General features: G+C 50.1%; 10 protein-coding genes across 10 annotated transcripts; 6 read left to right on the forward strand and 4 right to left on the reverse strand.

Moving 5' to 3' along the window:
• Nucleotides 1–1063: 1063 nt before the first annotated feature.
• On the reverse strand, nucleotides 1064–2678 carry CI109_104711 (mitochondrial 54S ribosomal protein uL2m; the record flags this gene model as incomplete). Its single annotated transcript, XM_032008096.1, has 4 exons — nucleotides 1064–1112; nucleotides 1183–1395; nucleotides 1467–2347; nucleotides 2442–2678. The coding sequence occupies 4 exons, from the start codon at nucleotides 2676–2678 to the stop codon at nucleotides 1064–1066; spliced, it is 1380 nt and encodes a 459-aa protein (XP_031857647.1).
• An 865-nt stretch (nucleotides 2679–3543) lies between these two features.
• CI109_104712 (uncharacterized protein) lies at nucleotides 3544–6636 on the forward strand (the record flags this gene model as incomplete). Its single annotated transcript, XM_032008095.1, has 4 exons — nucleotides 3544–4749; nucleotides 4808–4968; nucleotides 5030–5227; nucleotides 5292–6636. The coding sequence occupies 4 exons, from the start codon at nucleotides 3544–3546 to the stop codon at nucleotides 6634–6636; spliced, it is 2910 nt and encodes a 969-aa protein (XP_031857646.1).
• A 381-nt stretch (nucleotides 6637–7017) lies between these two features.
• On the forward strand, nucleotides 7018–8846 carry CI109_104713 (uncharacterized protein; the record flags this gene model as incomplete). The annotated part of the gene is made up of 3 exons (XM_032008094.1): nucleotides 7018–7176; nucleotides 7305–7711; nucleotides 8399–8846. 3 exons carry the CDS (start codon nucleotides 7018–7020, stop codon nucleotides 8844–8846), a joined length of 1014 nt encoding a protein of 337 aa, XP_031857645.1.
• A 1979-nt stretch (nucleotides 8847–10825) lies between these two features.
• Nucleotides 10826–13017, forward strand: CI109_104714 (uncharacterized protein; the record flags this gene model as incomplete). The annotated part of the gene is made up of 7 exons (XM_065967540.1): nucleotides 10826–10875; nucleotides 10951–11024; nucleotides 11141–11204; nucleotides 11280–11564; nucleotides 11632–11790; nucleotides 11871–12238; nucleotides 12296–13017. The coding sequence occupies 7 exons, from the start codon at nucleotides 10826–10828 to the stop codon at nucleotides 13015–13017; spliced, it is 1722 nt and encodes a 573-aa protein (XP_065823612.1).
• Nucleotides 13018–13447: 430 nt separating this feature from the next.
• On the reverse strand, nucleotides 13448–14870 carry CI109_104715 (uncharacterized protein; the record flags this gene model as incomplete). The annotated part of the gene is made up of 2 exons (XM_032008092.2): nucleotides 13448–14343; nucleotides 14525–14870. 2 exons carry the CDS (start codon nucleotides 14868–14870, stop codon nucleotides 13448–13450), a joined length of 1242 nt encoding a protein of 413 aa, XP_031857643.2.
• Nucleotides 14871–15274: 404 nt separating this feature from the next.
• CI109_104716 (uncharacterized protein) lies at nucleotides 15275–17308 on the forward strand (the record flags this gene model as incomplete). Its single annotated transcript, XM_032008091.1, has 12 exons — nucleotides 15275–15300; nucleotides 15380–15394; nucleotides 15462–15547; nucleotides 15612–15769; nucleotides 15838–16018; nucleotides 16116–16326; nucleotides 16383–16498; nucleotides 16563–16681; nucleotides 16742–16865; nucleotides 16927–17061; nucleotides 17123–17212; nucleotides 17280–17308. The coding sequence occupies 12 exons, from the start codon at nucleotides 15275–15277 to the stop codon at nucleotides 17306–17308; spliced, it is 1290 nt and encodes a 429-aa protein (XP_031857642.1).
• A 237-nt stretch (nucleotides 17309–17545) lies between these two features.
• On the forward strand, nucleotides 17546–18600 carry CI109_104717 (uncharacterized protein; the record flags this gene model as incomplete). The annotated part of the gene is made up of 2 exons (XM_032008090.1): nucleotides 17546–17909; nucleotides 18095–18600. The coding sequence occupies 2 exons, from the start codon at nucleotides 17546–17548 to the stop codon at nucleotides 18598–18600; spliced, it is 870 nt and encodes a 289-aa protein (XP_031857641.1).
• A 299-nt stretch (nucleotides 18601–18899) lies between these two features.
• CI109_104718 (uncharacterized protein) lies at nucleotides 18900–20522 on the reverse strand (the record flags this gene model as incomplete). The annotated part of the gene is made up of 4 exons (XM_032008089.1): nucleotides 18900–19186; nucleotides 19329–19505; nucleotides 19575–19769; nucleotides 19922–20522. 4 exons carry the CDS (start codon nucleotides 20520–20522, stop codon nucleotides 18900–18902), a joined length of 1260 nt encoding a protein of 419 aa, XP_031857640.1.
• Nucleotides 20523–20935: 413 nt separating this feature from the next.
• CI109_104719 (uncharacterized protein) lies at nucleotides 20936–22367 on the forward strand (the record flags this gene model as incomplete). The annotated part of the gene is made up of 4 exons (XM_032008088.1): nucleotides 20936–21179; nucleotides 21346–21632; nucleotides 21781–21882; nucleotides 22071–22367. 4 exons carry the CDS (start codon nucleotides 20936–20938, stop codon nucleotides 22365–22367), a joined length of 930 nt encoding a protein of 309 aa, XP_031857639.1.
• Nucleotides 22368–22653: 286 nt separating this feature from the next.
• Nucleotides 22654–24858, reverse strand: CI109_104720 (uncharacterized protein; the record flags this gene model as incomplete). Its single annotated transcript, XM_032008087.1, has 6 exons — nucleotides 22654–23224; nucleotides 23302–23750; nucleotides 23806–24186; nucleotides 24250–24319; nucleotides 24384–24517; nucleotides 24580–24858. 6 exons carry the CDS (start codon nucleotides 24856–24858, stop codon nucleotides 22654–22656), a joined length of 1884 nt encoding a protein of 627 aa, XP_031857638.1.
• Between the last annotated feature and the right edge of the window lie 236 nt (nucleotides 24859–25094).

Here is a 25094-nt window from a genome sequence, read left to right on the forward strand (position 1 = left end):
TGTACCACTGTGGAAGCTGATAGCAAACCTGTCTACACAAAGCGTGAGCCTGCTATTGATATTACTATATTCATGACTAATTATTGTTGGATGTACATGCTTCCACTTTGAAGTTGTGTTCCTGATGACTTTGTCTTCCTGAGTCCTCAATAAACATGTTTTCTGTATAGTTCCAGGTTCACAACTAATGCGTCAGAAATGGCATCCTCACTTACCCAGAGACTCAAAACCGTTTATATAGCCATGAGTTGTGTACTACCCATTTTCTGTACACCACTCATCACCTGAGACAGATTGTAGTGCCACCACATTCAGGATTTGGTCAGGGAAATCAAGATCTTTTGGTCTGCCATGCTGTCGTGAGCTGTGTGATATTGGTGATGTTGGTGAGGAAGTCCTCAAGTCATGATGCCAACATTGGTGGTGATGGTCAGAGTGGTGATCACCACTAGATCTGCTATGGCGCACAAATCTGGAGAATTGTATTTCAAACAGTGCGCGACAGATGAAATGTGGCGTCATACCCGGTTTGCTCAGCAGAATGGCGATCGGGATTGTGCTGCCTTACTCGACTTTCGGTGCTCTGGAAACCTTCCCAAGATGTCGCTGCTTACACACTATGCTGCCCCTTATGTTCTCAGACTCCTGGGCACCACTCACGGTCGATCTGATGCGGTATGCTAGTTGTCGGAACGAGTATGATTTTGTCGTTCCCTTCATCCGACAATACAGACATAGTGTACAATCATTTCGTGCTTGAATCATTGGCAAAGCTCGGTCGAGCCGTTTGCTCGCCTTTGACATGATGTAAGTGTGAAGTTGAACTTTTGAATGTATTGCGCGTTGACGTCGTACTGAAGCGTATCATATTTCGAGGTTGTCTTGAGAGACCGAAAGTCATGCTGCTTCAAAAATGTGTTCTAGCAAATACGTTGTTGCTATACGCCTTCAGCGGAGACATAGCCCGGCTTTCGCATTGCCAAATCAGTACTCGATCTAGATCAATTCGCTCTTTGTGTCATGATGGAATTGTGCATGAGGTGTATATGCAATCGTTGATAATCTAGTGTTTGGCAGCAGTCTGCTTTCCTCTCGGTCGTTCCGTGACAACGCTATAACACGAAAAAGACATGTCAGCTTGTGGCCACCTATTCAGAGTGTAGGGGAAATGCAGATACGCACGCCTTGTTTCCATCCTTGTCCTTGGGTCTCCTCGTCCTGACATGTTGTAACAAACCGTAGATCGATCTGGGGTGCTTGTTACCCTTGCCCTTTCCTCTACCACCACCATGAGGATGGTCGACGGCGTTCATCGCCACACCTCGGACGTGGGGTCGTTTACCGAGCCATCGTGATCGACCGGCTTTACCAAGTACACGAGATTGGTGCTCTTTGCTGCAAGCAATGACCGACACACATCAATACAAGTAATGAAGACAAAGTGAGACGTGTCAGTTGCGACTCACTTGCTCACGACACCGACGGTAGCGACACATCCAGGATCAAGCTTCCTCACTTCTCCACTTTGCAATTTGATCAAGACGTAACCCTTCTTCGGGACTCTGTTTCCATCTTCATCGAAGCCTCCGCCCATGGTCAAGACATCCGAACCACCAATAGCTCGCCCATCCGCAGACTGGTGCGAGACAACCTGAGCGAAGGTTCCGGCCGATCGACAGAGTTGCATCTTGCCGTCGACGGTGAGTGAGAGGTTGTGAACCTGTGTTCCGGGAGGGAGGAGGTAGAGAGGAAGGACATTTCCAGGTTTGAGTGTGACGGTTCTGAGCAAACCGAGGGCACGACGCATTTCCGGTGTGTCGGTAGCGGGAGGTTTATCTGATCGAGGTGTGGAGACTGCGGGGACAGAAGGATCGTTGTTCGAGGAGATGGAAGATGATTGGTCGAATTCCCGGATAACGCTTTCGGGAATACCACCACGATATGAGACGACGACATCACCCGCTCTCAATCCCTGGGGGGCGACAATATAACTCCATCCACCCTTGACTGCTTCCGTAGACTTCTTTGTACCCTTGTTCTCGACCAACAACCCTTCCTCCGCATCCTCAGCACTGACGGTTCCAGTGCTGCCTCGCTTCTTGATCAGGGCGATATGAGCGCTCCTTCCGGGATCATATTCGATTCGGATGACATCGTGTTCACCGCTTTCGACTCGGTGGAAATCGATCGTACGCAATCGTCGTTTGTGACCTCCTCCGATATGTCGGTTGACAATTCGACCAGTGTTGTTACGACCACCTTTTCGTCGAAGGGGAGCGGTAAGTTCTCGAAGGGGACCTCCTTGGTGAAGATGAGGATGGTAGGGGTAAACGACGTGACGCAAACTCTACATATGTACCAGCATAAGCAACGATCCCCATAAAATGCATTGGCAGGACCCCACGCAACAAGGAGGATGCAGAATGACCGTTTGTACTCACGGGGATGAAGGGGAACCCCTTTCCTGTGTACTTTTTCAACACCGATCCATCATCCTTCCTCACAGGTGGTGGTCCACCGAACATCATCTCCTGCTTGACCTCTGGTCTAGTTTCAGTCGTAGTAGCATATCCTCTAACGACGACGACGGACTGGAATCGAGAGGTTGAAGGGAGACATGTGCGCGAGACCGATCGCGCGGTCTTGAGTGCCGAGCGGGGGACAGTCGACATGGACATGACTGAGTAGTGCTATGCTCCGATTGTAGGTGTGAGAGACTCAAGAGCTTCAGGTGAGGTGACTGTGACTGATGATTGAAGTCAACGACTTGCAATATGAGCCAAAGTTGCGTTGCAGTCGAGCTGCCAAAAGTCAAAACTCGGACTTTCGAGGCAGAATTGGTGCAGTTGGAAATTCACTGAAACCTGGCATGCCACGTGAGGTGAGAATTCATGGAAAAGCACCCCTGGTTTTCGGTGAATTCCCCAGGACAGGGAGAGTCCTTAATAGGTTGTAATACCGCCGACGGGCATTTTGTAATCAAGACAGCGGATATTTGGACTTGTGATTAGAAACCTTATCCGTTCCCTTCTCTCCACTTTGTTGCCCTGATTACCATTGAAGGTAATCCCGTGACCTGTCGAGTGTGTTGTGTGATCATATGCTGCCTGCTTGCATCCATCTTAAACTCCGGCCCGAATGCACAGTGCAAGGTGGAGAGAGAGGGTCGTGAATCGCCCGACATCATACATTCCACTTGTGGGGTTCATACAACCATCTCAACTCACATACCACCTACAACCATCAATTGTCCTATTTATCGTCCATTCTCCACACATACACACACATAGATGCTCTAGAGGGCTCATCATCTATAGAACAAAAGCACTTGGCAGTCGTCATCGAGCCGACCGGATTTTACCGAACAACCCTCTACCAGGCCGACGCTTCATCATCCCCGACTGTGACCAAGGATCCATCCGCTCTCATCGCCTCGAGAAAAGACAGAATTGCTATCATTTCACTCTTGGATCTGTTCTAGACGCTCTGCGTAACACGATTAATTGCCTGCGAATCTAAACATCATCTGACTGTTGCTACACGATGTCCGCTCTCCGGAAAGCCTTTAGGCCGCAATCGTCTACGAACAAACCTCTCACCAGTCCTACCACACAATCTGTCAACGAGTTCGTCGACAATTCTCTCTTGTGGGATGTTGAGAATGGTCAGGCTGTCCCAGCGGTACAAGGGAAGGGGAAACAGCCAGAGCGATTATGGGGATTAGAGAACTTTGGGAACACATGTTATTGCAATTCCGTTCTTCAATCATTATACGCCTGCGAGGTATTTCGACTCTTGATCGAAGCCTATCCAGACATCCGACCCCCTCTCAGTCCATTAGGTCCACCCCCTGGTGCGGCGAACCAACCGATCGTCCCGCCGAATCCGCTCGGGTTAAGCGGACCCATGAGCCCTGGAGGAGGAAACAACAAGAGTAATCCTTTCGAGTCCCCATCGCTGGCTAACGGGTCGCCTATGAGTCCTGGTGGCAAGGAGAAAAGGAGCTGGACTTCGCTTGGAAGGAAACCTACCAATTCTGGTGCACCTTTGCCCACCCTGGGCGCACTGCAACAGCAAAGTGCCCAGCCGACTACCCCTCAAGTTGCACCTCCTTCGGCACCGGTAGCAGAAAATGCCAAAGCAACAACAACAACATTTCAAACACCGGAACCTGATCCGAATCAACCTGATCCGTCAGTGTTTCAAACTATCCAAACCCTCTTTCATCATCTTACAACTTCCCCTTCGCACCAACCTGTCCCGTCCAAGACCCCTAACAAAGATGCGACTGGTGCAAATGCGCAAACTGCATCCCTGCTCCCCGATGCACCTGTTGCAAATGGCGCCAATCCCGCGAACCCGACTCCATCCCTGACGACCACCTCCACTCCAGCAACGACGACACCTCAAGGTCCCCCTCTGCTCGCTTCGTTGCCACCACCATCTGCACCTCGAGGCGGTGGTCCATTCCAGGCAGGTAAACTCGGTCGCGGTGTCGTCAGACCAGAGGACGTCATGCGAACTATCAAAAGGGAGAACGCGATGTTCCAAGGGATGAACCAGCAAGATGCTCACGAGTTCCTAGGATGGCTGTTGAACCAGATCGCAGAGGAGATTGAGATCGCAGACAGATCTCTCAAAGTCCAAGGGAAGGAGGTGCCCCAGGGTACAGGACGGGGAAAGACTTTCGTACAGAATCTGTTCGAGGGAGTGTTGACGAATGAGACGAGATGTCTGAGCTGCGAAACTGTACGTTTACTTCTACGACCGTCCCGAGATGGTACTGATCTGTTTAATTGTTTCGCAGACATCGTCACGAGAAGAATCGTTCCTCGATTTGTCCATTGATATCGAACAACACACCTCTGTCACTTCTTGTCTTCGACAATTCTCGGCAAGTGAGATGCTCTGTCAGAAGAACAAGTTCTACTGCGACTCTTGTTGTGGCCTCCAAGAGGCTGAGAAGAGGTGAGTGTGCGATTTGCGACTTTTCCAAGAACGATGTCTAACGGTTACGTTCCATCGACAGAATGAAAATCAAATCGCTGCCAAACATCCTTGCCCTCCACTTGAAGAGGTTCAAGTATCAAGAAAGTACTGGACGATACGCCAAGCTGTTCTATCGTGTTCCTTTCCCAACCGAGCTTCGATTGCCCAACACCACCGACGATATCGACAATCCCGATCGACTTTACGAGCTTTTCTCCGTGGTTGTACATATCGGAAAGTAAGTGACTAGCCATCGTAGGATGGGAATGACTGGACTCACACTGACGTATAAACTCCCACAGTGGTCCTCACCACGGACACTATGTGTCCCTGGTCCGTTCAGGTGGCAAGTGGGTGATGTGTGATGACGAGAATGTCGAGCCTATTGACGACGCGGACATCTACCGATACTTCGGTGATTACCCATCTGGCGCAGGTTACGTTCTATTCTACCAAGCGGTCGATTTAGACGTCACCACACTTGGCTTGAAGCCTCCTTCCACTCCAGCAGATACCGAGCACGAAGCACAAGTGGAGGAGTTGGCTACGGTACCGGAACACCCGACAGCGCCGACACCGGAACAACTGGTTGACACCGGTTTGGTGGACACCCCGAAGAGCTACACGCCTCCTACAGCGACGACGCCTGCCGTGCGGACACCTATCTCGGTCGCTCCTACTCCACCTGCATCGAGGCGTGCGTCTGGAGGTCCAGTGTCATCGTTGCAAACAAACGGGAACGGCACAACGCCCACACCCGCTCCTGCTGTAGACCGCCAATTAGGCTTCAACACTGCGGCAGCATCGATACCGAACGCTGCAACACCGTCAACCCGAAAACCGGCCCCTCCACCACCAACGGGTGGAAAGGACAAGGAGAAGGATGGTGGACGATGGTTGTCGCGCGTGACTAGCAAATCGGAGAAGGACAAAGACAAGCGGGCGAGCGTTGTACTCAACGGTTCTTCCAGTCGGGAACAGAGTCGGTCTACGAGTCAACAGACACTTCCTACCGTTACCAGTGCCCAGACCAATTCGTCGAGACCTTCGACCGCGCAGACAACGGGAAGCACGACATTCGGTGGACTGGGTCTTAATGTCCCTGTGGCGATGCATGGGTCGGGACCAGAGGGTGTGCAGGCTATTATCAATGACAACTCTGGAGTATCAAGTTCAGCCTCTCCGCCCACCATGTCCAGCTCTGTCATGTCGTCTATCTCGGCGGCATCTGCCTCGACTACAACGACTTCGTCGATCCCTACATCGTCGCAGTACACATCAGCAAAACCTATCCCTACTTCCAAAGCAACGGGACCGAACCTCGCTCCGCCTGTTTCGTCCAACGCGCCCTCATCAATGTCGTCTTCTCAACAATCGGCTTTCTCATCGTTGGGCAGAAAACCCAGTACTTCTGGCAGGGACAGGACGGTCTCAGGAAGCAGTATGAGTAGTGGACGTGGCGATGCGTATGGAGGTGGTGGAAGCCTTGGAAGGAGGTTGAGTGGGATGGGAGGGAAGCTGAGCAAGAGTGGCAGTATGAGTTTTGGCAAATTTGGATTCGGGAAAAAGGATAAAGATAAAGGAGATAAAGATGGGATACAGGAGGAGGTGAGAAGGGGTGAGGAGAGGAAGGGACTTTTGAGCTGAGCGGGGGCGCGGGATAGTGGAAGGGAACGTAGATGACAGATATAGTGCGTGGTCGTAGTAGTGCTTACTTGGAGAAGTGTAATAAGAAGGGAGGATCTTCAAAACGAAACCTGCGAGATATTATAGGTTGTACCAGGAAACGATGCAATGGGTTATGAATTGGAGCATAAGTCAGGACAGATGCATGAGTGGTACGATCCTCGCCTTTCAGTGTCGTATCGTATTAGTTGAGGGACGTAATGATTAGGGACGATGAACAAACAGCAAGATTAGACGGGTCCATTCATTTCCTTGACGAACCGGTAATAACCGATCAACAACAACTTTTTAGCTATCTTCCACATCTTCGTTCTTAACGTTTCATATCACACACTGTTACAAATGTCCAACTCCCATACTCCCGGGCTGGGTCACAATCTCCAAGCAGGACAAGCTGGACCGAGTCGACCTCCTCGCTCCGATACCACCGCATTCCATTCGAGCAATGCCCGAGGTGGTCGACAGGTCAATTTCCCTTCTCCAAATTGGGACGAATTCGAGGTGAGTGTCTGTCATCACAACTTTCTTCGGCCGTGTGTCCACTCGGGGATCAGTCGTCGGCGTACTACATAACATCAACGTGGTCTTCGAGAGTGAAACGCTGCTGATCACACTGTGGGTCGTGATAGGCGCAAGTCCTCCTCATTTTGGTCGGATTACCAGGATCTGGAAAGACGACATTCGCAGAATCGCTAGTCGGTGCTTCGCAGAGATTGTACCATCAGCGACGACCGGACGATCGGCGAGCGCAACCTTTTGGGAGTGGAAGTGGATCAAATCCCAATCATGATCTGCGGAACACCAACCCACCTCTTAGCGACGGTGTACCAGGAACGATTCCCAACCATGCTTTGAGTACTACTGTACAAGACGACCGACGTCGTCCTACTCCTCGCCCTCTTCGACGTAGGGTATGGATTCGAGCATCTCAGGACGAAGCGCCCAATCGACGTAGACAAGAGTGTGAAGCTCGAGTGAGATGGGGTTTGAGAGAAGGGTACAGCGTCATTGTGGATAGGTGCGGATTTGATCCTGTGTGAGTGTCGTTCTTCTGGCAAGGCAATGTATCTGGGTGAGGGGTGAGATTACGTAGGAGGGAGGGCGTTCAGATGTTTTGGAGGGAGAGAGTATTCTGGAATCACCTGCTTTGGAGACAACCCACTTTCCCTTTCGCTCGGGACCTTTTGTTGGCTGCATTTGATCTTCTTGTGTGCGTCTGCTCTGCGGGAATCACCTGCTCCCTGATCACGACGATGCAACGGGAATCATCCATCCGTCCACTCGGGACCTTGTTGGCCGCTGGATCTGGACTCAAGTGTGTTTGCGGGAATCCCCTCAATGATGGGACCTTGTTGGCCGGACCTATTCTTTTTATCGCGGGAACCGAATCACCTGCTTTGTTCGTCTTTGTCTGTCCATTGGAACTGGAACCACGAACGTTATTCTTGTTCCTCCGGCCCCTTTCTCGGTGGGAATGACATCTCTGGTTTTGGGATCTTTGGGTTTGGAATACGTCTTGGGGATCAGGTGGACATCTCCTAGGTATTGGAATCAGGCTCGCTGGAATCACCCGCTCGTCAAATTACGTCTCCAATGCCTTATCATGCCCGGATCACCTGCTCTCCGTGCTTGTCTTCTGTACCTGAAGTAATTTCACTCGCAGCATTATCAAGCCGACGGGATCTGGCTGGGACCCGCTGACACTTCAATCACAATCACATAGCCAACGAAGTCACTTTGTCAACATTGCCAATTCCACTCCTCCGCACATTCCCCGTCCGCTCATCTACTGTCTTATCTTGGATGTCTCGCCCTCCACGCTCGAAACTCGACTGATCGTCCGACCCTCCCACCCGACTATACCCGACGCCGAGACGGGGCTGAGGGTGTTGCGTCAGATGAGAGCGGGGTTCAGACCGCCAAGAAGAGGAGATGGAGAGGGATTTGATAAGGTCTTTACGTTGAGCGAGGAGGAACAGCGACGTGCGATGAGACCTATATCTGGAATCGGTAAAACAGCTGTAGGTGTAGCACGAGAAGGAGGGGAAGGACAAAGTGATAAGATATGGTGGGCAGACGAAGAGGTCTGGAGTGTTTTGGACAGGATCGAGGAACAAGGCGAGGCGGACCCGCTTATGCAGAAAGCGCTAGGTCAGATCTCACATGGTTAGGGTACGAATGGCCGGGGCGGTTACGGTCTCGGTAGTAATTGTGGCCCGAGGGGGACCATTATTGGACTAGGGGAACGGACATCAACACCTACAACGCTAGAGAAGCGAGGTACCGCTACATGGGGAAGAGGGATAGTAATTGTCCGATACGACGCTAAGGACACTGATCACTGATACTCTTTCTCCCACGTTGTACCGATGCATCCATAATTAAAGCGACAGACTGTTGAATGGTGGATCAGGTTTCAGATCATACTCGCTCTCCCGCGCTCCGAAGTTCCAGCGAACTAGTCAGTTGTGAATTTCTCGTAAATGACTTTTCGTTCAATTAGATTAGCGTCGTATTCGTCATGCTTTGTGAGGCATAAAGGGGAGACATGTGTGTGTATGTGTGTGTATGTGTATATGTGTGTATGTGTGTGGGAATGTGTGCCGTTCTTTTTGTCTTTCAGAGACTAACTTTGCGTGCTCAAGCGCGTCCGAGAAGCGGGATTGATAGGAAAGCGGAGAACGGTCAACGGTCAACGGCCTCGACAAAATCCCAAAGAAAGGCAAAGGGAAAGACACAAAGGAAAAAGGTACCAATCTTCGCAGACACACCCCTCTCACCCCCCCCCACCTCTCCTTCTCCCCCACTGTTGGACCGACGTAGTATGTACTCTTCTTGATACCCACCATTTGGCATTTCTGCATTGCCCTTGAACAAGTTCTGTATCCGGTCTTTGCAACAAATAAATAAATAAATAATAAAAATTATTTCATTGTTATGTCCGCATTTACTACCGTGCATGAATGAAAGAGTAGTGAGTCTGTCACAAACTGGCGGGAAATGTCCCCTGTGAGCTAGAGCGGGAATACAGTACTCCTAAGCTCCACTTGGAATCGGAACCGTAGTCATGCTATTAGATCAGCTGCTGGAACTGGAACCCCGCCGCACTTTTATGTATTTGTATTGGATCGATCTTTGGTATACTCATATATGAAAAGACGCGTAAGCTTATATATATATATATATATACACGCTCTCAGGAGAGAAGAGCCTTTTAACCCTAGCGTTGTTGGGGTTCCAGCGGTCTTCTAGTCCAGGTTATTCTCAATTGAATAATTATCTTTTCTATTACTCATCATCACTCATCACGCGGCCGTGGGACAGCCACATTTATCATCATCTCCCCTTTAGACCGCTTCCATCACATTCTGTTCTGTTATATAACTTGTCCCATCGTAACAGGGACAAGAGGCCCAGGAGGGACAGCCAAGAGGAAAGCGAACAAGCAAGTCATCAATATAGAAAAAAAAGACGTAACAAGCGAACTATAACAAGGAACCAGGAAATAACACCCACTTATATACAGATTACCTTTTTTGGCAATTTGATGACGTAATCATCTTTCTCAGTCCAACCACCTTCCCCCAGGTTCAGGATTTGGCCCCCCCTTTTACGATCTCAGGATTCAGGTTACTACGGTTACATCCCATCTCGAGCATTGCACTCCTACTACTCAATTACAATTACTAGGTTATTTTTTTTTACACATATCCAACCCATTCGTTCACCCTCATCACCTACTTGATATCACACACACACATTCGAATCGGATGGTCGGCGCCATCCATCAACCTCGCAATAGGATCGGAAAGCGAATGTGTACAATACAAACTTCTGGTCACTTCTAGATTGGCAAGGAAAAGGAGAAAAAACGCAAACGACGCTGAAAAAAAAAAGTGAAAATCCCCGGACATCGGAGAAGCACGCATACGAAAATCCCTTTCCTTTTGATTGCCATTGCTCCATTACACAGCACAGCATTCCATCGCAAATCACCTTCGCGTCAATTCCAGTAGAGGACACTGGCAACAGGTCGTACCGAGTTGTAACCGGCACGGCCCCCTTGCACTCGGTTTCGGGAAATTCCACAAGCAGACAAGGGATATATAATAATAGCAAGGAAGGAAGTGGTGGAGGGAGGGGAAGTGTAATGGATACTCAAACAGATGGGTCGACCATGACGACTGGGAGCGAACACCCGTGAGTGCTGCCATCTACGTCCGTGCGCTGCCTGCTTTGCTGATCCATTCCCTTTTCGATCATCAATCATCACAGATTATATTCGTTGAGGGTCAGACAACAACCCGAAAGAGCGAGATTATGTTCATACAAAGAGGAGAATGAGACGAGTGAGTAACGCGCGTTTCGTTCATCGATCTCACATCGTTGTCAATCGACCCTTGCGCGTGACGATCAGTACTCCCACTCACACATCGAAATGTTTCTTTCTTCTTCTGCATCACAGTTGATAGACGGCCAGTCGATCCGCCGCCGGTCGTTGAACTCTATTCTCACGCAGTCCCATTAGAGTAAGTCCTTACGTTATCTTTTACACCTGTCAATCAAATCTTCATCACGACTGATGTGTGTCACCCTCCCCTCAGTGAGCTGCTCGAATCCACTTCATTCTTCATCCGAGCGACGATCGTCGCTGCCAAAGCTGTCAACATCCCCATACCGGATCATGGTTTGCCTTCCACCCTGGAACCGACATACCCAGCTATCAAAACGCCGATCGGAGCAGACGCCACCACGGGAGAAGTGATACAGACGCCTGAGAAGCTACGATTATTGGATGGGAGGATATCGGCGTTGTGCATCTTTGCAAAGATAAGCGTGCGAGTGCCAGGTGTTTTCAGACTCATGTTCACATTGTACGAGACGACGGAGTGAGTCGAAGTGCGGGGTTAGAACACCGGTGTAACGCACAATGCTAACTCGATCACTTGCTTATAGATCTGGTGTTATGGAATTGACACGCACCGTTTCCGAACCATTCGAAGTCTTCTCGCCAAAACTGTTCAAGGGGATGCATGAAAGTACCCCTTTAACACGTCATTTGGCCGCTCAGGGTTTAAAGGTTAAACTCCGAACAGATACCACCGTAGGCAGACAGTGAGTATCGTGTACAATCCGCCCATTCGATCGTCTTATCGCAAGTCGCTGATCATTGTTATGATCGGTCGCTTGTCTAGGAGTGTCAGCCGTCGACGAACATCGAACACAAATCCACCTGCGACGACCACAGCCTCTGCTTCGGACAGAGCGCATTCAGCTTCTCCGTCCGTCGTCAAGGCCCAACACCGAACGTCATCAGAAAGGGCTTCGTCCGCAAGACCATCGCCACTTGTTACGCAGCCTCCCTTCGAGTCACATTTGTCTAGGCCTGCCAACTCGACGCGTCGGACGATGGGTGATTCGCCCAGATCGTTGGTTTGGAAGCAAGGGGCAGAAGATGTGCCGGCTGGAGGACCGGGTCCCTCCACAATGGGCAAACGACGATTTGTTGACGACGGCACGATCCCATCGCTGTACGACCTCTCGTCGAGGTATGACTTCACCCGTGAGTCTGTACATCCCGACATGCGCCTTTCAAGCTCTGACCCCGGTCGTCTGTCAGGTGGCCCGCCCGCTACCGATCTTTCGGCCTTTTCTCTATCCCGGATGGACCACACCCTCCCCGGCTCTGGCCGTGTCAGTCCGCACAACAATCGAAGCGGCGGCGATGACCCTCGAAATACAAACAACAGCCCCCATCCTCATTCGCATCACCAATCATATGATCGACAGTCTTCATCTAATCCCTACCCTTCATCACACCATGATAATCAACACCGATCTCATTCCCATTCTCACACTCAAACACATCACCGACATCATCAAGCTCACGAATCGTCTCGATCGTCAATGTCATCACATCAACCATTCCGATCGTCCTTTGCAAATTCCAATGACAGCTCCCCGTCCACCCATACCTCAAACTCCACAGCAGCCAGCTCCTTCTCGTCAGTCCTGCCTTCGCCCTATCCTCGCTTGAATATCGGTCCGGGAGACGATGGTATTCCGATCTTGCCGCTACCCAACATGTTTCCATCATATTCACGAAGCGCGGACTTTGTTGCACCAAGCGTGAATCAAGTGCTGGGCGGATCAGCTATCCAATCACCGAGTCCAGGTGGCAGCTCTTCGAGTCCTGGTAGCGGACGTGTATCGGCATCTGGTCTCTCACCGCCAGTTCCATCAATGACAAAACGGCCCTCGCCGCTCACGTTACCGCCGATCAGGCAAGGTATGGAGGAGGAGGCAGAGTGGGCACGAGAAGTAGCAAGACAACGGCAATGAAAAACGACGATCGCGATTTGCATTCGCACCTGCCATCGGTGATGGTGATGAACGAAACGAAATCAAATTGGCCACTTCCCGCTTTAAATCCCACAAACATCATCTCCTGAAAACAAAGTTTTCCTCTGTTTCCATTTACGAAATCTTCAACGTTACGACGCGTCCTTTTTTCTTTTTTCTTCATTTTGCTGCCTTACAGTCTTCTCTATTTTGCTAGTTTTATCTTGGATTGACGGGATTATGTGACATTATTATTATTCTTGACGACGTCAGAGTTGTACTTTTATACAAAGGTATGTCTTTCAAAAGGTGAACTGAAACGACAGTCATGCATCGGATGTGAGGGTGAGATGTACGAGTTGTCTCTGCATTATATAAAGGTGTACCATAATTGTTGAAGGACAAAGTGGGTGTGTGTAGGTTTCTATTTCTATTTCGAGACCTTGGCCAAGATCAACTCCCGTCTTTCTATCCAAGTGTGTTTATCCACACTCATCCATCTGCCCTTCCAACCCAATACTCCCACCTTCTCAACGAGTGATAAACCCATTCGTTCCACTTCCAAACTTGGAATCGGTTCGAATCCCGCTTTGACGAACAATTTGCCTCCATCAGGTGAGAGAGGGTTAGTCTGGACAATCACCTTTTCAACGCTCGATGTCGAAGTTGACGTAGACACGGAGGAAGGTTTCGTATGACTGGCGTCGAGGGAGAATGCAGAATCGAGAGCGATGAGGAGGAGTTCGGTTCCTACCCCGACTCCGCGATAGGGCGTATCGACATCGAGATGTCTTATCTGGGCAACATGTCCTTCAGTCGACCTCGACTTGGAGTTCTTCCGTCTTCTCAAATCTGCGTTTCCGTTTAAGATTGACGTCGACTTCGACAGGGTTGAAGTTTGGTTGACTCCCTCTCCGTGTTTTGGGAGGAACTTGTCCAGTATACCTTGTTGAGCCAATTGTCCTTCCTCATCCCCCAATACGCTCTCCAACGTCTGTCCAACTCTTCCAGATTGGGTATCGAGACATATAACACCTACAACTTCTTCTTTATGTTCAAATACCCATATCCCACTTCTACTGGAAGTGTAGAACGTCGAGGGACTGACTAGGTCGATCGATCCGATCGTCTTTCGTAAGCGGGAGGTGAAGACTGGTCTGTGGATGTATTCGACAATACCGATAGTGGGGAGGAGAACCATACATGGTCCGATCAACGGTGTGATGTAGGACAGGTAGTTGTCGCGAGAGGGGTTGAATGAGAGGGAATGGTTGATAATCAGGCCGAGCGCGAGGATTAGAGCGATAACGAGGGGGTGTCGGAGGACTACAAGCGAGTAAAGTGTTGAGTCAGCTTCTGAACGAGCATAATCAGGTGGAAGAGGAAGAGCAAGCCGGAAGAAGATGACCGATTGATCGTTGATGTGCCGCGCGGCAGGATGTCAAGATCCACAGTCCATCTCGTCGAAAGACGAACGTGCATCTCCCCGTGGCAGTGGGGTACTCACATCGTCCATTGGCTCTGGCCAGACCTTCCATCACACCTTGTCCAACGAGCATCTTCAGAATCTTCACATCCTTGCTCAAGTCGAACGGTCGCACAATATCGACCTCGACCTCGACCTCGGTGGAGAGCTTGGTGGTTCGTTCTGCTCCTGACGTTGACGTGCTAGTCTGAGTCTCGTTTTGGGTTTGTGTCATCGTGGCGAAATAGATCGGTTGACCGAAATGCAGTTTCTCGTCAAGTCGAACTGCTCTTTTCTCACCGAGTGTAATGAACGCGGGAGAGAGGTATTCTGTAATTGTTAAGAACAGCAAGGGGATAAACCATCTTGACTTGAGTCGTGTGATCATACCCCCTCTGGCTATTTATACATCTCATCTTCTATGCTGTCTGATATGATCTCACCAACAATAAGCATGAACACTGCGCACGTGCGTTGTCGATCAACAGGGTTTTTATACTCTACTGTAGATAGTGATTCAGGCACGCCACAGACTTGCACGTTCCTTGTCGTCTTTGTTACAAAGCGGGATCAATTAAGTATATCTACATTGCGATGGAGATCGGGGAGCTGTCCGTTAGTTGAGTGGATGACATTGAATATCAGTTGAAACGCGTCGCGTGATGATGCATTTTCATGTTCACTTGCATTTACTCAACTTATCGTCTCCTCAATCAGCTGTGATCCATTCGCACCTCAAGTGAGCATTTCGAACGAGAACGGAAATCCTTGTCACACGCTATACACGAAAAGATGCCGATCCCCGTCAGAGATGAGCCGTGAGTCCACCCTCTGTCATCCTTCTTCCTCCCCTCGTTACTCCTCCCGTAGGCAGGTGCTGACTGCTCGCTACCACAGGATGGTCGACTACGAGTATGTGGCCCTTCTCACATTGGCACTGGTATCAAGTTGGCTGACCATCTTTTGCGGCGACCCGCAGTCCGAGCTCACCCCAGGTGATGAACGCCTTTTATCGTCGATTATTCCCTTACCGACCGTTCTTCCTATGGCTAAATCAGGATCAAAGTGAGTCGTGTCGTCAAACTCTTGTAGCTCTCATCGACTGACCACTGACACTCCCCGCTTCCAGTCCCCGCCAAACTCTTCACTCATCGAGAATTCGCTTTCACCCTCGCCGGCGATGTGTATATCCGATACAACTCGTTCCATACCGCCGACGAGTTCAAGAAAGAAGTAGTCAGATTGAATCCTGCTCGATTCGAAATTGGTCCTCAATACAGTGCAAGAGTGAGCTTACCTCCACTATGTCACCTTTGAGACATAAAAGGACTGCAGCTCATTGAAGCCGCTCGTAGCCACGAGATAGGAAGACTCTTGCCGCTGGAGCGTTACAACCCCAACGGAGAGAACTGGTGTTCGATATTGATATGACGGATTACGATGAGATCAGAACGTGTTGTACGGATAAGAAGATCTGTAAGCGGTGTTGGGGATATATCGCTGCCGCCGTCAAAGTCCTTGATCATTCTCTGAGAGGTACGTATCACCAGCTCTCCCTTTCCCCTACTGCCACCTCTTTCTTTGTAGTGAGGATAAGGGGAGACATCGAACGATAAGCTCACATCGATTGCAGAGACGTTCGGCTTCAAACACCTTTTATGGGTATACTCTGGTCGAAGAGGTATTCACTGTTGGATATCCGATCCGGCGGCTCTTGATCTGAATGACGATCAACGTAAATCACTCGTCACGTTCCTCGAAGTCATCAAGGGAAGTAAAGAGCAAAGTAAGAAAGTGAATGTGAGAGGGTCGAAAGATGAAGGAGATTTACATCCTGCTTTGAAGTGAGTTTTCTCTCTTCCCATCAAGGATTGTTTCGCTGACGATATCGGCCGAGTAGAGATGCGTTGGAACAACTCAAGACTTCGTTTGTGAAATTGTGTCTTCAGGACCAAGATTGTTTCCAGTCAGAGAGAGGATGGGAGAACTTGTTAGCTATCTTACCACAAGATCGAGGTGAGCTGTCCTGTCCTTCGTAATCCTGCGTGAAGGAGAAGCTCATGCTCGTTATATGTATCAGATGTCATCGGCCCTCTACGATCGAAGTGGCAGGCGGATCCAGGCCGACCGAGCGACGAAAAGTGGGGTGATCTAGTGTCCGCAGTTGCGATGTTAAAGAAGAACCAATATCCGTTATTCGTACGTCGTTTCCCTCATTATGACGTGATCAGAGCTAAATGTCGTTTTTGACCTTTGCAGCAAAAGTTCCAGAGAGCAATGGAGGATGTAGTGTTGCAATACACATACCCACGTATCGATGCGGAAGTGTCAAAACACCGAAATCACTTGTTGAAAGCGCCGTTCTGTGTACATCCCGGTACTGGTGAGTGTGGTGGTCCTTCTTGGATAATTGGTGGACTTGAGCTGATCGGCGTTCTTCCCAGGCCGAGTTTGTGTCCCGGTCAACCCGGATTTGGTAGATGAGTTCGACCCCGATACTGTACCGACAGTCGGCGAGCTCTTGAACCAGCTGGATAAGGCTCCTGTCGAGGCTGCAGATGGCGCGAAACGGATAGAGGGTAGGTTCCAGCCAAACTGCACCTGAATGTATGCGTGGACTGACTCGTGATAATTCAACAGACTATGACCAGACGAGTCTGAAACCCTACGTGGAAATGTTTGAGAAGCATGTGGCTGCGATTTTGAGAGACAGCAGGGGCGCGAAGAGGGGTGAGTGGCATACTTTGGTTCAAGACAACGGGTCATAGGGAACTAATAAGCATGCGGTCGCTCGCAGCTTTCAAAGAGGAGAGCATGGACTTCTGAGCTCTGCAGGTGTTCCGTTGGTGGTAGCGTTTGATATAGGTGTCATGTTGTATTGTATGCATGCATTCGTTTGCTTGGCTTCGCTCTCATGATCTGTTGTTGTTGAGGAGAAGTTTCGGAGCCCCACGACTTTGTGCCTGCTCTCTCTGAGCGTTTCCTCCGATTATTCTGCTATTGTTGTCCGATAAATCACATACCTTGTTCAGCTATGATTGCGATAAAGACCACGGACGAATGATGCCTGTCCGGATCTTCCCTCCTACGCGACGTACGACAGTCGATATCGGCACCGCATTCGAACTTCACGCACTGCGTTATCTGAATGAGAAGTTATTTATGGATCTGAGAAGAGTCGGAGGAGCAGGCGATGGTGGTGTAGATTTAAGAGGATGGTGGTGGGTCCCGAAAGCGAGGGGGACAAGCTCGTCGTTTAGCTCAAGCAGAAGCGAAGGAGGTGCAAGTGGGGAGTTGGAGAGGAAGAGGAAGAGGGTGAGGGTGGTCGTTCAGTGTAAAGCGGAAAAGAAGTCTCTGGGACCTAGGAATGTTAGAGAGTTGGAAGGGGTGATGTCGCAATTACAGTTACAATCACATATGCAGTCGAGTGAGTGGAATCTCATCCTATCTAATCAAAAAGACCTCGCTGCATACATGATGCAAAGGACTAGAAACTCTGAGAGGTCTTTTCGTATCTTGCATTTGTCTGTGTCAACGGACCTATATCATATGTCCCCCTTCTATATCTTCACGACGCCATCTGACAGCTGATCATTTCCTCGCATCGCGCAGATCAAACCTCCCCTCCCTCTTCCCAGACATTGCCCGAGCACGACCAAGCGATATCCCTCCTCGTATCCCAGAGCGGTTTCTCAAAAGGCGCGATGATACACGCGACGAAATCCAAGACACCATTGATGCTCGTCCATCTTCCAGGTGGTCAGCCTTTCGGTTCTCTTACCCCTGAACGACTGACTCCGAGTTCGAGTCCGAGTCCAGTCGCACGTACATCGTCGCTGTCACTTGAAACCCCTTTCAGGACGAGCTCTGACCTGTCTGGCGAAGAAAGCTTCATCGACACACCTCCGACGGGCTCGAGAGACGATCAATTAGAGAGCGATAAGAGGGGCGAGGTTGACGATATTCAAGTGGAGAGTATTTGGTGGAATAAAGCTTTGAGCGAAGGTGTTTTGGGCGGTTTGGTAGAATTACGGAGGGAGGTATTATCGTCCGGAAGGGCGAGAGTGGGTCTTTGGACAAGTGGGAAGAGGTTAGGACGATATAGTCCCGCTGAGTAGGACGAACGATTGGAAGAGTCATCGTAAAGAGTCATCATTGGGTGGTGTACCTCAATTAGGACTCGGATGAGTCAGAGCAGAGGGGCGAAGTGGCTCCGGTACTCATAGTACATCTGGACTATCGCCGAAGTCCGAGAAGGGGATAGACACCGTCAGGTCACACAACATAGCATAGCATAGCAGCACATTCATATCATAGCATGGCATAGTATTACATTTCATCGCATATCGTTATAGATCGTTGATATCATATAGATCTCTCCCCTTCATCTTTCATCTCCGGTCCCACCACACCGCGCTCAATCATCCGCCACCAAACCGCCATAATACGCTGTTACAGCTTTCACCTTGCCCCCTACCCACTCTTCCTCAACTTCCACCCATTCCCTCTTTCTTCCAACTTCGTCGACAGCTTCAAGCGGTCGGGCCAACGCTCCTATTTCCTGCATGTCCACATTACGAGGTAGGTAGTAGGCGATATTGGGGGTCAAGGTGGATGTTAGGTTGAAGAGGTCGGAGCCGTGGATGGGGAGGATGGCAGAGAGAGGGAATGTTGGTGAAGGTGTGTTGAGGTAATCTATCCCGCCTGTGAGTGAGAGCGAATCAGCATGACTAGACAATGAAGGAAAAACACGACGAAGGGTTTGACAGGGATGATTAGGCGACAATAGCCATCGATGATGGGAATTGACGACCTGAGCCATGACGAGGAAAGCGTGATGACTCACCCCACGGCGGTGAGAGAAACACCACATCTATACTCTCCCCTCTATCTCTCGCTGCATACGTCCTCGCAAACTCTGTGAAATCGCCGAGGATGAACTCTATCCGATCGGCTACGCCATGATGTAAGGCATTATGTCTAGCAAGCTTGAGTCGAGTCAAGTCGTTATCTATCGCTATCACTATAGACCCCACTGTCAGTACTCGTTTCATGCTGGGAGTAGCGTCGAGAAGAAGCGCAACGGACTCACCTCTCTCGCAAGTCTTTGCAAATTCAATAGCATTCCCTCCGACACCGCAGAAAGCGTCGACGATCAAGTCGCATGCGCACCGTTGGGCGATGTGAGCTGCTATAGATTGTGGAGTGATGGAGAACCATCCTGTATGATCGAGAAGGAGTGGGAGGGTGTCGTATTGCGGTAAGAGGAGGTGTCGCTGGGCGTAATCTGTGACAAAGTGTTAGCGCGTGCACACTCCCGGAACGATGAAAAATGAGAGCAACAAGCGTGAAGAGTAGTCCGCAAGGAAGTAGTGGACACCTCACATCTAGATCAAGGGGCGGGAGGTACGTTGACTGAATTGCACGCTTTGCACTCACATTTAGTCAAATCAGGCGGTACTTCGTCATAACTCGAATACCGGGGTACAAGCCCCGTACAATCCCAAGGATGGTCGAGATATGGGTTCACAACAACTTTCTTGGTCGCGGCATTACCCTTTCTTCTCTTTTTCGATGACAGAGCGTTCTCATATACAGGAGATGACGGTCGTTTGTTAGGTGTTTGGACTGAAGTCGAAGAGGAGGAGGCGATGGGTTGTTCTCTCCGTATGCTTTTGACGATGCTCGATGCGGTAGGGAGTTCACTGGTCGACCTTTCCTTCTCCAATTGGATCACCTCGCTCGTACCAGCTGTAGCTTCTGCAGTGGTTGTGACTCCAAGAACGATTCGCTCATCTGCTCGTGTCACCTCATCCTCTACTTCAAGCTCAATATCGCTCGTCTCATCTTCCGAAACAGGTTGAGTACCCAATAACCCTCCTACCGACACTTCTAAGATTTGCTCGGCCTTGATTCTTACTTCTTCAGCTTTGTCAGCGAGCGGATCGAGGACTTGGGATCTCAGAGTCTGTTTGAGGGTAGGAGGGAGAGAGGCGAAGAGTGAGCGGGAAGGACCAGCTCGACCTGAGCGTCGGGGCATGGCGTGTGGGCGAGTGAATGTCCAGCAAAGAGGCGAAAGTTGGTGAATTGACAGAAGTGGGTCCAGCTGATTGACTAGTATCAAGGTGCAATGCTTGGTGTCAAGGTCTGAAAGGAGGTGTAGGTGTTTAAGTTGAGACGGAGCAATGATATTGGTTCAACAAATCGCCTCAACAAGATGTCGAGAAAGTCGAGAGAGACAACCGAAATCCAACGGAAAGGCACAAAGCATAAATCACGTGATTTATTGATCTCCCCTGGTTTTGCTCCCCCCACTTTATTTCTTCGCACGCAGCGTAATAATTTCAGAATTCGATGTCCACCACCTGCAAATTCAACTGAACCCATATCACCTCGAACAGTGTTTGCTTGCTGTACACTATCATACCACAAATATACATATACAGAAACACGATGCCTGCGTTACTCAAAGCGAGCGAAGAGATCCAGAACAACAAGTCACGACGAAAGTCGAAACAGCGTGTCGAGGCTGGCGACGAAGTGACCGATGGTGCTGTCGGTGCTGCTGCTGCTGCTGGACCTAGTGGACCGAAGCCGAGGAAGGACAAGGTGTTGATGCTCTGTTCGAGAGGTGTGACTCAGAGGATGAGGCATCTGATGAGGGATTTGGAGGTGTTGTTGCCCCATACCAAGAAGGGTGAGTAGGGTCGTGGGATTTAGACTCGGTCATCTCTTGACTCCCCTGTTCACTCAAACTCTGCTCTTCCGCTTCGTTACCTCCTTCTTTCAAGACAGCGGGGTAGACGAAAACGGATGAAGACTTCTCGCTCGCAGACCAATGCTGATACTCTCTCTCTCGGCAGACTCCAAACTCGACACCAAATCATCCCTTCACCTAATCAACGAGCTCGCCGACCTACACTCCTGTTCCAACACGCTCTATTTCGAAGCTCGTCGACACGAAGATCTCTATCTCTGGCTCAGCAGATCGCCCAACGGTCCTTCGGTCAAATGTCATGTCCAGAACATACATACGATGGATGAACTTAAGATGACGGGGAATTGTTTGAGAGGGAGTAGAGGTTTGGTCAGCTTTGCAGGTGGTTGGGATGGAGAGTATTTGAGTACTTTGAAAGAGATGTTCACCCATGTGAGTGCGACGGCTGTCCGACGGGGCCATCATCCTTCACTTCGTAATTCGCTACACGTTCGTAGATAGTAGAGGGGCACGATAGGATGTTGCTTGGTTAGGATTCAGTTCCCGCAGGACAAGTGCTGATTCTGATTCCGTCTCGCAGATCTTCAGCGTGCCCAAAACCTCTAGAAGGGTCAAGCCATTCATCGACCACATCCTCCAATTCTCCATCTTGGACGGCAAGATCTGGTTCAGGAACTTCCAAGTGAGTGCCCCTTTCTGACTGTATCGTGCAATCTGTTTTTTACGATCGGCACTGCTGCGAGAAGAACATCATTTGCACCATTATCGACTCTCGCTTCTCGCTCATCTGTCCTTGCCTTATTTTTGATGGCTATCGCTGTACTCTTGATCAATGGCACGCTGAAACTCTGGCCTTGCTCTTCCTCACAGATAATCGAGAAAGACCCCCTTGTGCCTTCTGGCCCACCTACACCTTCGCTCGTCGAGATCGGCCCACGATTCGTTCTCACCCCTATCAGGATATTCGAAGGATCTTTCGGCGGTCCTACCCTCTTCGCAAACCCCGAATTTATCAGTCCAGCCGCCACAAGGGCGAGCTTCAAGAAGGCCGCAGGGGAGAAGTATAGAGTCAGGAAGGACGGTGAGAGGGAGCGAGAGGAGAGGAGGAAGAGAGTCAGGGATGATGTCGGTGAGGATGAGTTGGCAAGGAAGAAGGTCTTCGCGTAAACTTGGAGAGGATAGACATTATCGCTTGATTGGGCGTGTTTGGGGTGAGAGTGGGTCTTAGGCATACCGCATGTACTTGATTTCGTTTAGTCACTCTGCACTGAAATGGTTTGGTGGCAACTATTTGTTAACCTGATTGAGTGATTCATGTGCACTCGTGATTGACGTGACATCGTGAACCAAAACAGGACAACTAACGAAACAAACTAAGGATAAGACTAAAGAGGAACGAGATGATTACTGATATTATGATCTAACGACAACGAGACATTCCCCCACCGCAAAACTACACCTGCAAGAGCTTCTTCAACGACTCCTCACATACCTTTCTCCCCTTCTCACCCTCACAGACGAAATGCCCTGCTCCTTCCACCTGTTCCCACGCTACTAACCCCTCTTCACTCGTCACTTCCTCTGCCAAGACCCTCTGACCTTCTGCCCAATCGGTATCTTCGTCCATCCTATCTTTTGAACTGACCACAATCGCCTTCTTACCACCTGGATATTTCCTACCACTCTCAAGCAGAGCTCGGAAGGATGCCGATGAACGGGAGAGTGATCCGATGGTCTCTTGTAATCTCGCTTTTTGCAGTTTTTCGTTCAATCTCACCGTATTAGGCAGAGGACGAGACGAAGCGAGTATCCTAGAAAGAGAAGTTGAACGACGGAGTAAGACTGAGGGAAGCCGGGAGAGCGAGAGCGGGGTGATCAGTGAAGAAGGAAGTCGGGAGATCAAACGTGAGAGGAAAGTGGTAGTAGGTGGGTCGGAAAAGTACGTAGAGGCGGTTTGGGCTTCGAGGTGGAGGATCGAGTGGATGTGCGCGGGGTGGCGAGAGGCGAGAACTCGCGATACGAGGCTAAACAAATCGCAATCAGAGGGTGTATCAGCGTTTATTTCTACAAGACACTATGGACAGCTGGTCTCGCAACTCACCCTCCATAGCCCTCGCCGACCAGAAGCAGACCGTTGGACCTCTCAACCTCATCTACGCCCTTGAGCGCTAACCACAGGGCATCTGCGACGATACCCAAGTCCGCACCACCAAGTACGTCCGAGAAACCATATCCTGGTCTGTCCCAGATACATACCCTCCCTACGTCATCTTTCTCTTGCAAGTCGAAGATCCACCTTCCAGGGTTTGTGGCGTCGATTCCCGAGGGCACAAGGGGGGAGGGGAACAGTGCCAAAGAGCCTGGTACACCTGAAGGCGAAGTGTAGACGATCGTTGGAAGGGAAGAGTTGGATGGAGCAGGGGTACATGCGATGTGGAGGTTGACGGGCCAAGCGGCAGAGTCGGGTTGAACGCGTACAAGAACAGATTGAGGGGACGGCAGGGGAAGTGACCCGTCATATGCGGAGATAGACAGGTCAATGAGCAGTAGCTAGTGATGGAAGTCAGCTTGTGTATACGACATCAACATTTACAGGGCAGCTCACCGAGACCACAATGACACCCGCTAATCCAGCAATGAGCCCGACTAAGCCACCAATGAACGCGATGATCCTTCCCCAGAAACCTCGACCTTGAACGCCGACCAACGCCCTTGCCACATTCTCGTCTCCAGCTCTTTCTCTCCCCGCAGCATCTGTCAACATCCTGCATATCCTTTGAGATTCGAGCACCTTCGCCCTTCTAACGAGGTAGTTGGAGAGGAGGGTAAAGATGAGCGTGAGAGCAGTCACGGCGAGAGGGATGAGGATGAGAGGCGAATGGGCGAGTCGGAGTGGTTTGGAGATGAAGATGAGGAGGATGATGGGCAGATGGAGCAGGAGAGCGACGAGTGTCGTGAGGAAGAAGAGATAAGAAGGGTGTGAAAACTGCAAGGAGGATGGTCACTGTCAATGGCGTTTCGAGTGCACGAATTGGGTAATGCAACTCACGAATAGAACACCCCCCAGACTAATCCATGAACCGATGAGTGAGATCCAGAATTCGGTAAAACCGCTTCCTCTGCGACACGCAAAGTGTCAGCATGGTACTTTCTAGACAAAGAGACAAAGAGAGGAGGACTCACCGATAAGGCAAGAACTTTACGCTGAAATCCATGACGGTATTGAGGAAGAGGATGATGGTGAGAACGAAAGATGCGAATGTGAGCAGTACGAGTGTGAAAAAGGCGAATTGCAACGGTAATGTGGTTAAGATTCGCTACGCAATCCGTCGATCAGCTTCCAGCATATTTACACATAAACCAAAGTGGGTGTGCTCACTCTTTGACCTTGTTTACTGACTCTTGGAGCTTGAGCAGCGGGTCCATGTCGTCCATTCACAGCACCGTAACCTCTCACGCTGCCCGCTGTACTTCTTCCACTCACACTACGTCCACCTACAGACGCTTTACGCCCGTGAGGATGGGCGTGACCGTGGCCGTGCCCATGGGGATGAACATGGGTAGAAGGAGGAAGAAGAGCGGTGATTTCGTCTGGTGAAGTTCGTGTGGGCGAGGACGACGCGCTCGATCGAACAGATGGGGTTCGTGTTCTCGACATTGTGTTGGATTTCGTTGACTAGGCTCGATTGATACCTCTAATTGAGGGATAACAAGCTTGAGGGTGGCGTCAGACAAATGAGATCTGACAACGCTCGGTCTGAGCGATTCTTTGTGGAGACTGTCGGTCTTGCGAATCGATCTCACCTCTAGGACAAAGAGCGACTATACAGTGGACCTCGAGTGAGAGATTAATGACACAATGAAACGATCTACCTATCTATGTATCTGTTTCTA

The sequence above is a fragment of the Kwoniella shandongensis genome, chromosome 8, assembly GCF_008629635.2.
Source record: "Kwoniella shandongensis chromosome 8, complete sequence".
Classification (NCBI taxonomy): domain Eukaryota; kingdom Fungi; phylum Basidiomycota; class Tremellomycetes; order Tremellales; family Cryptococcaceae; genus Kwoniella; species Kwoniella shandongensis.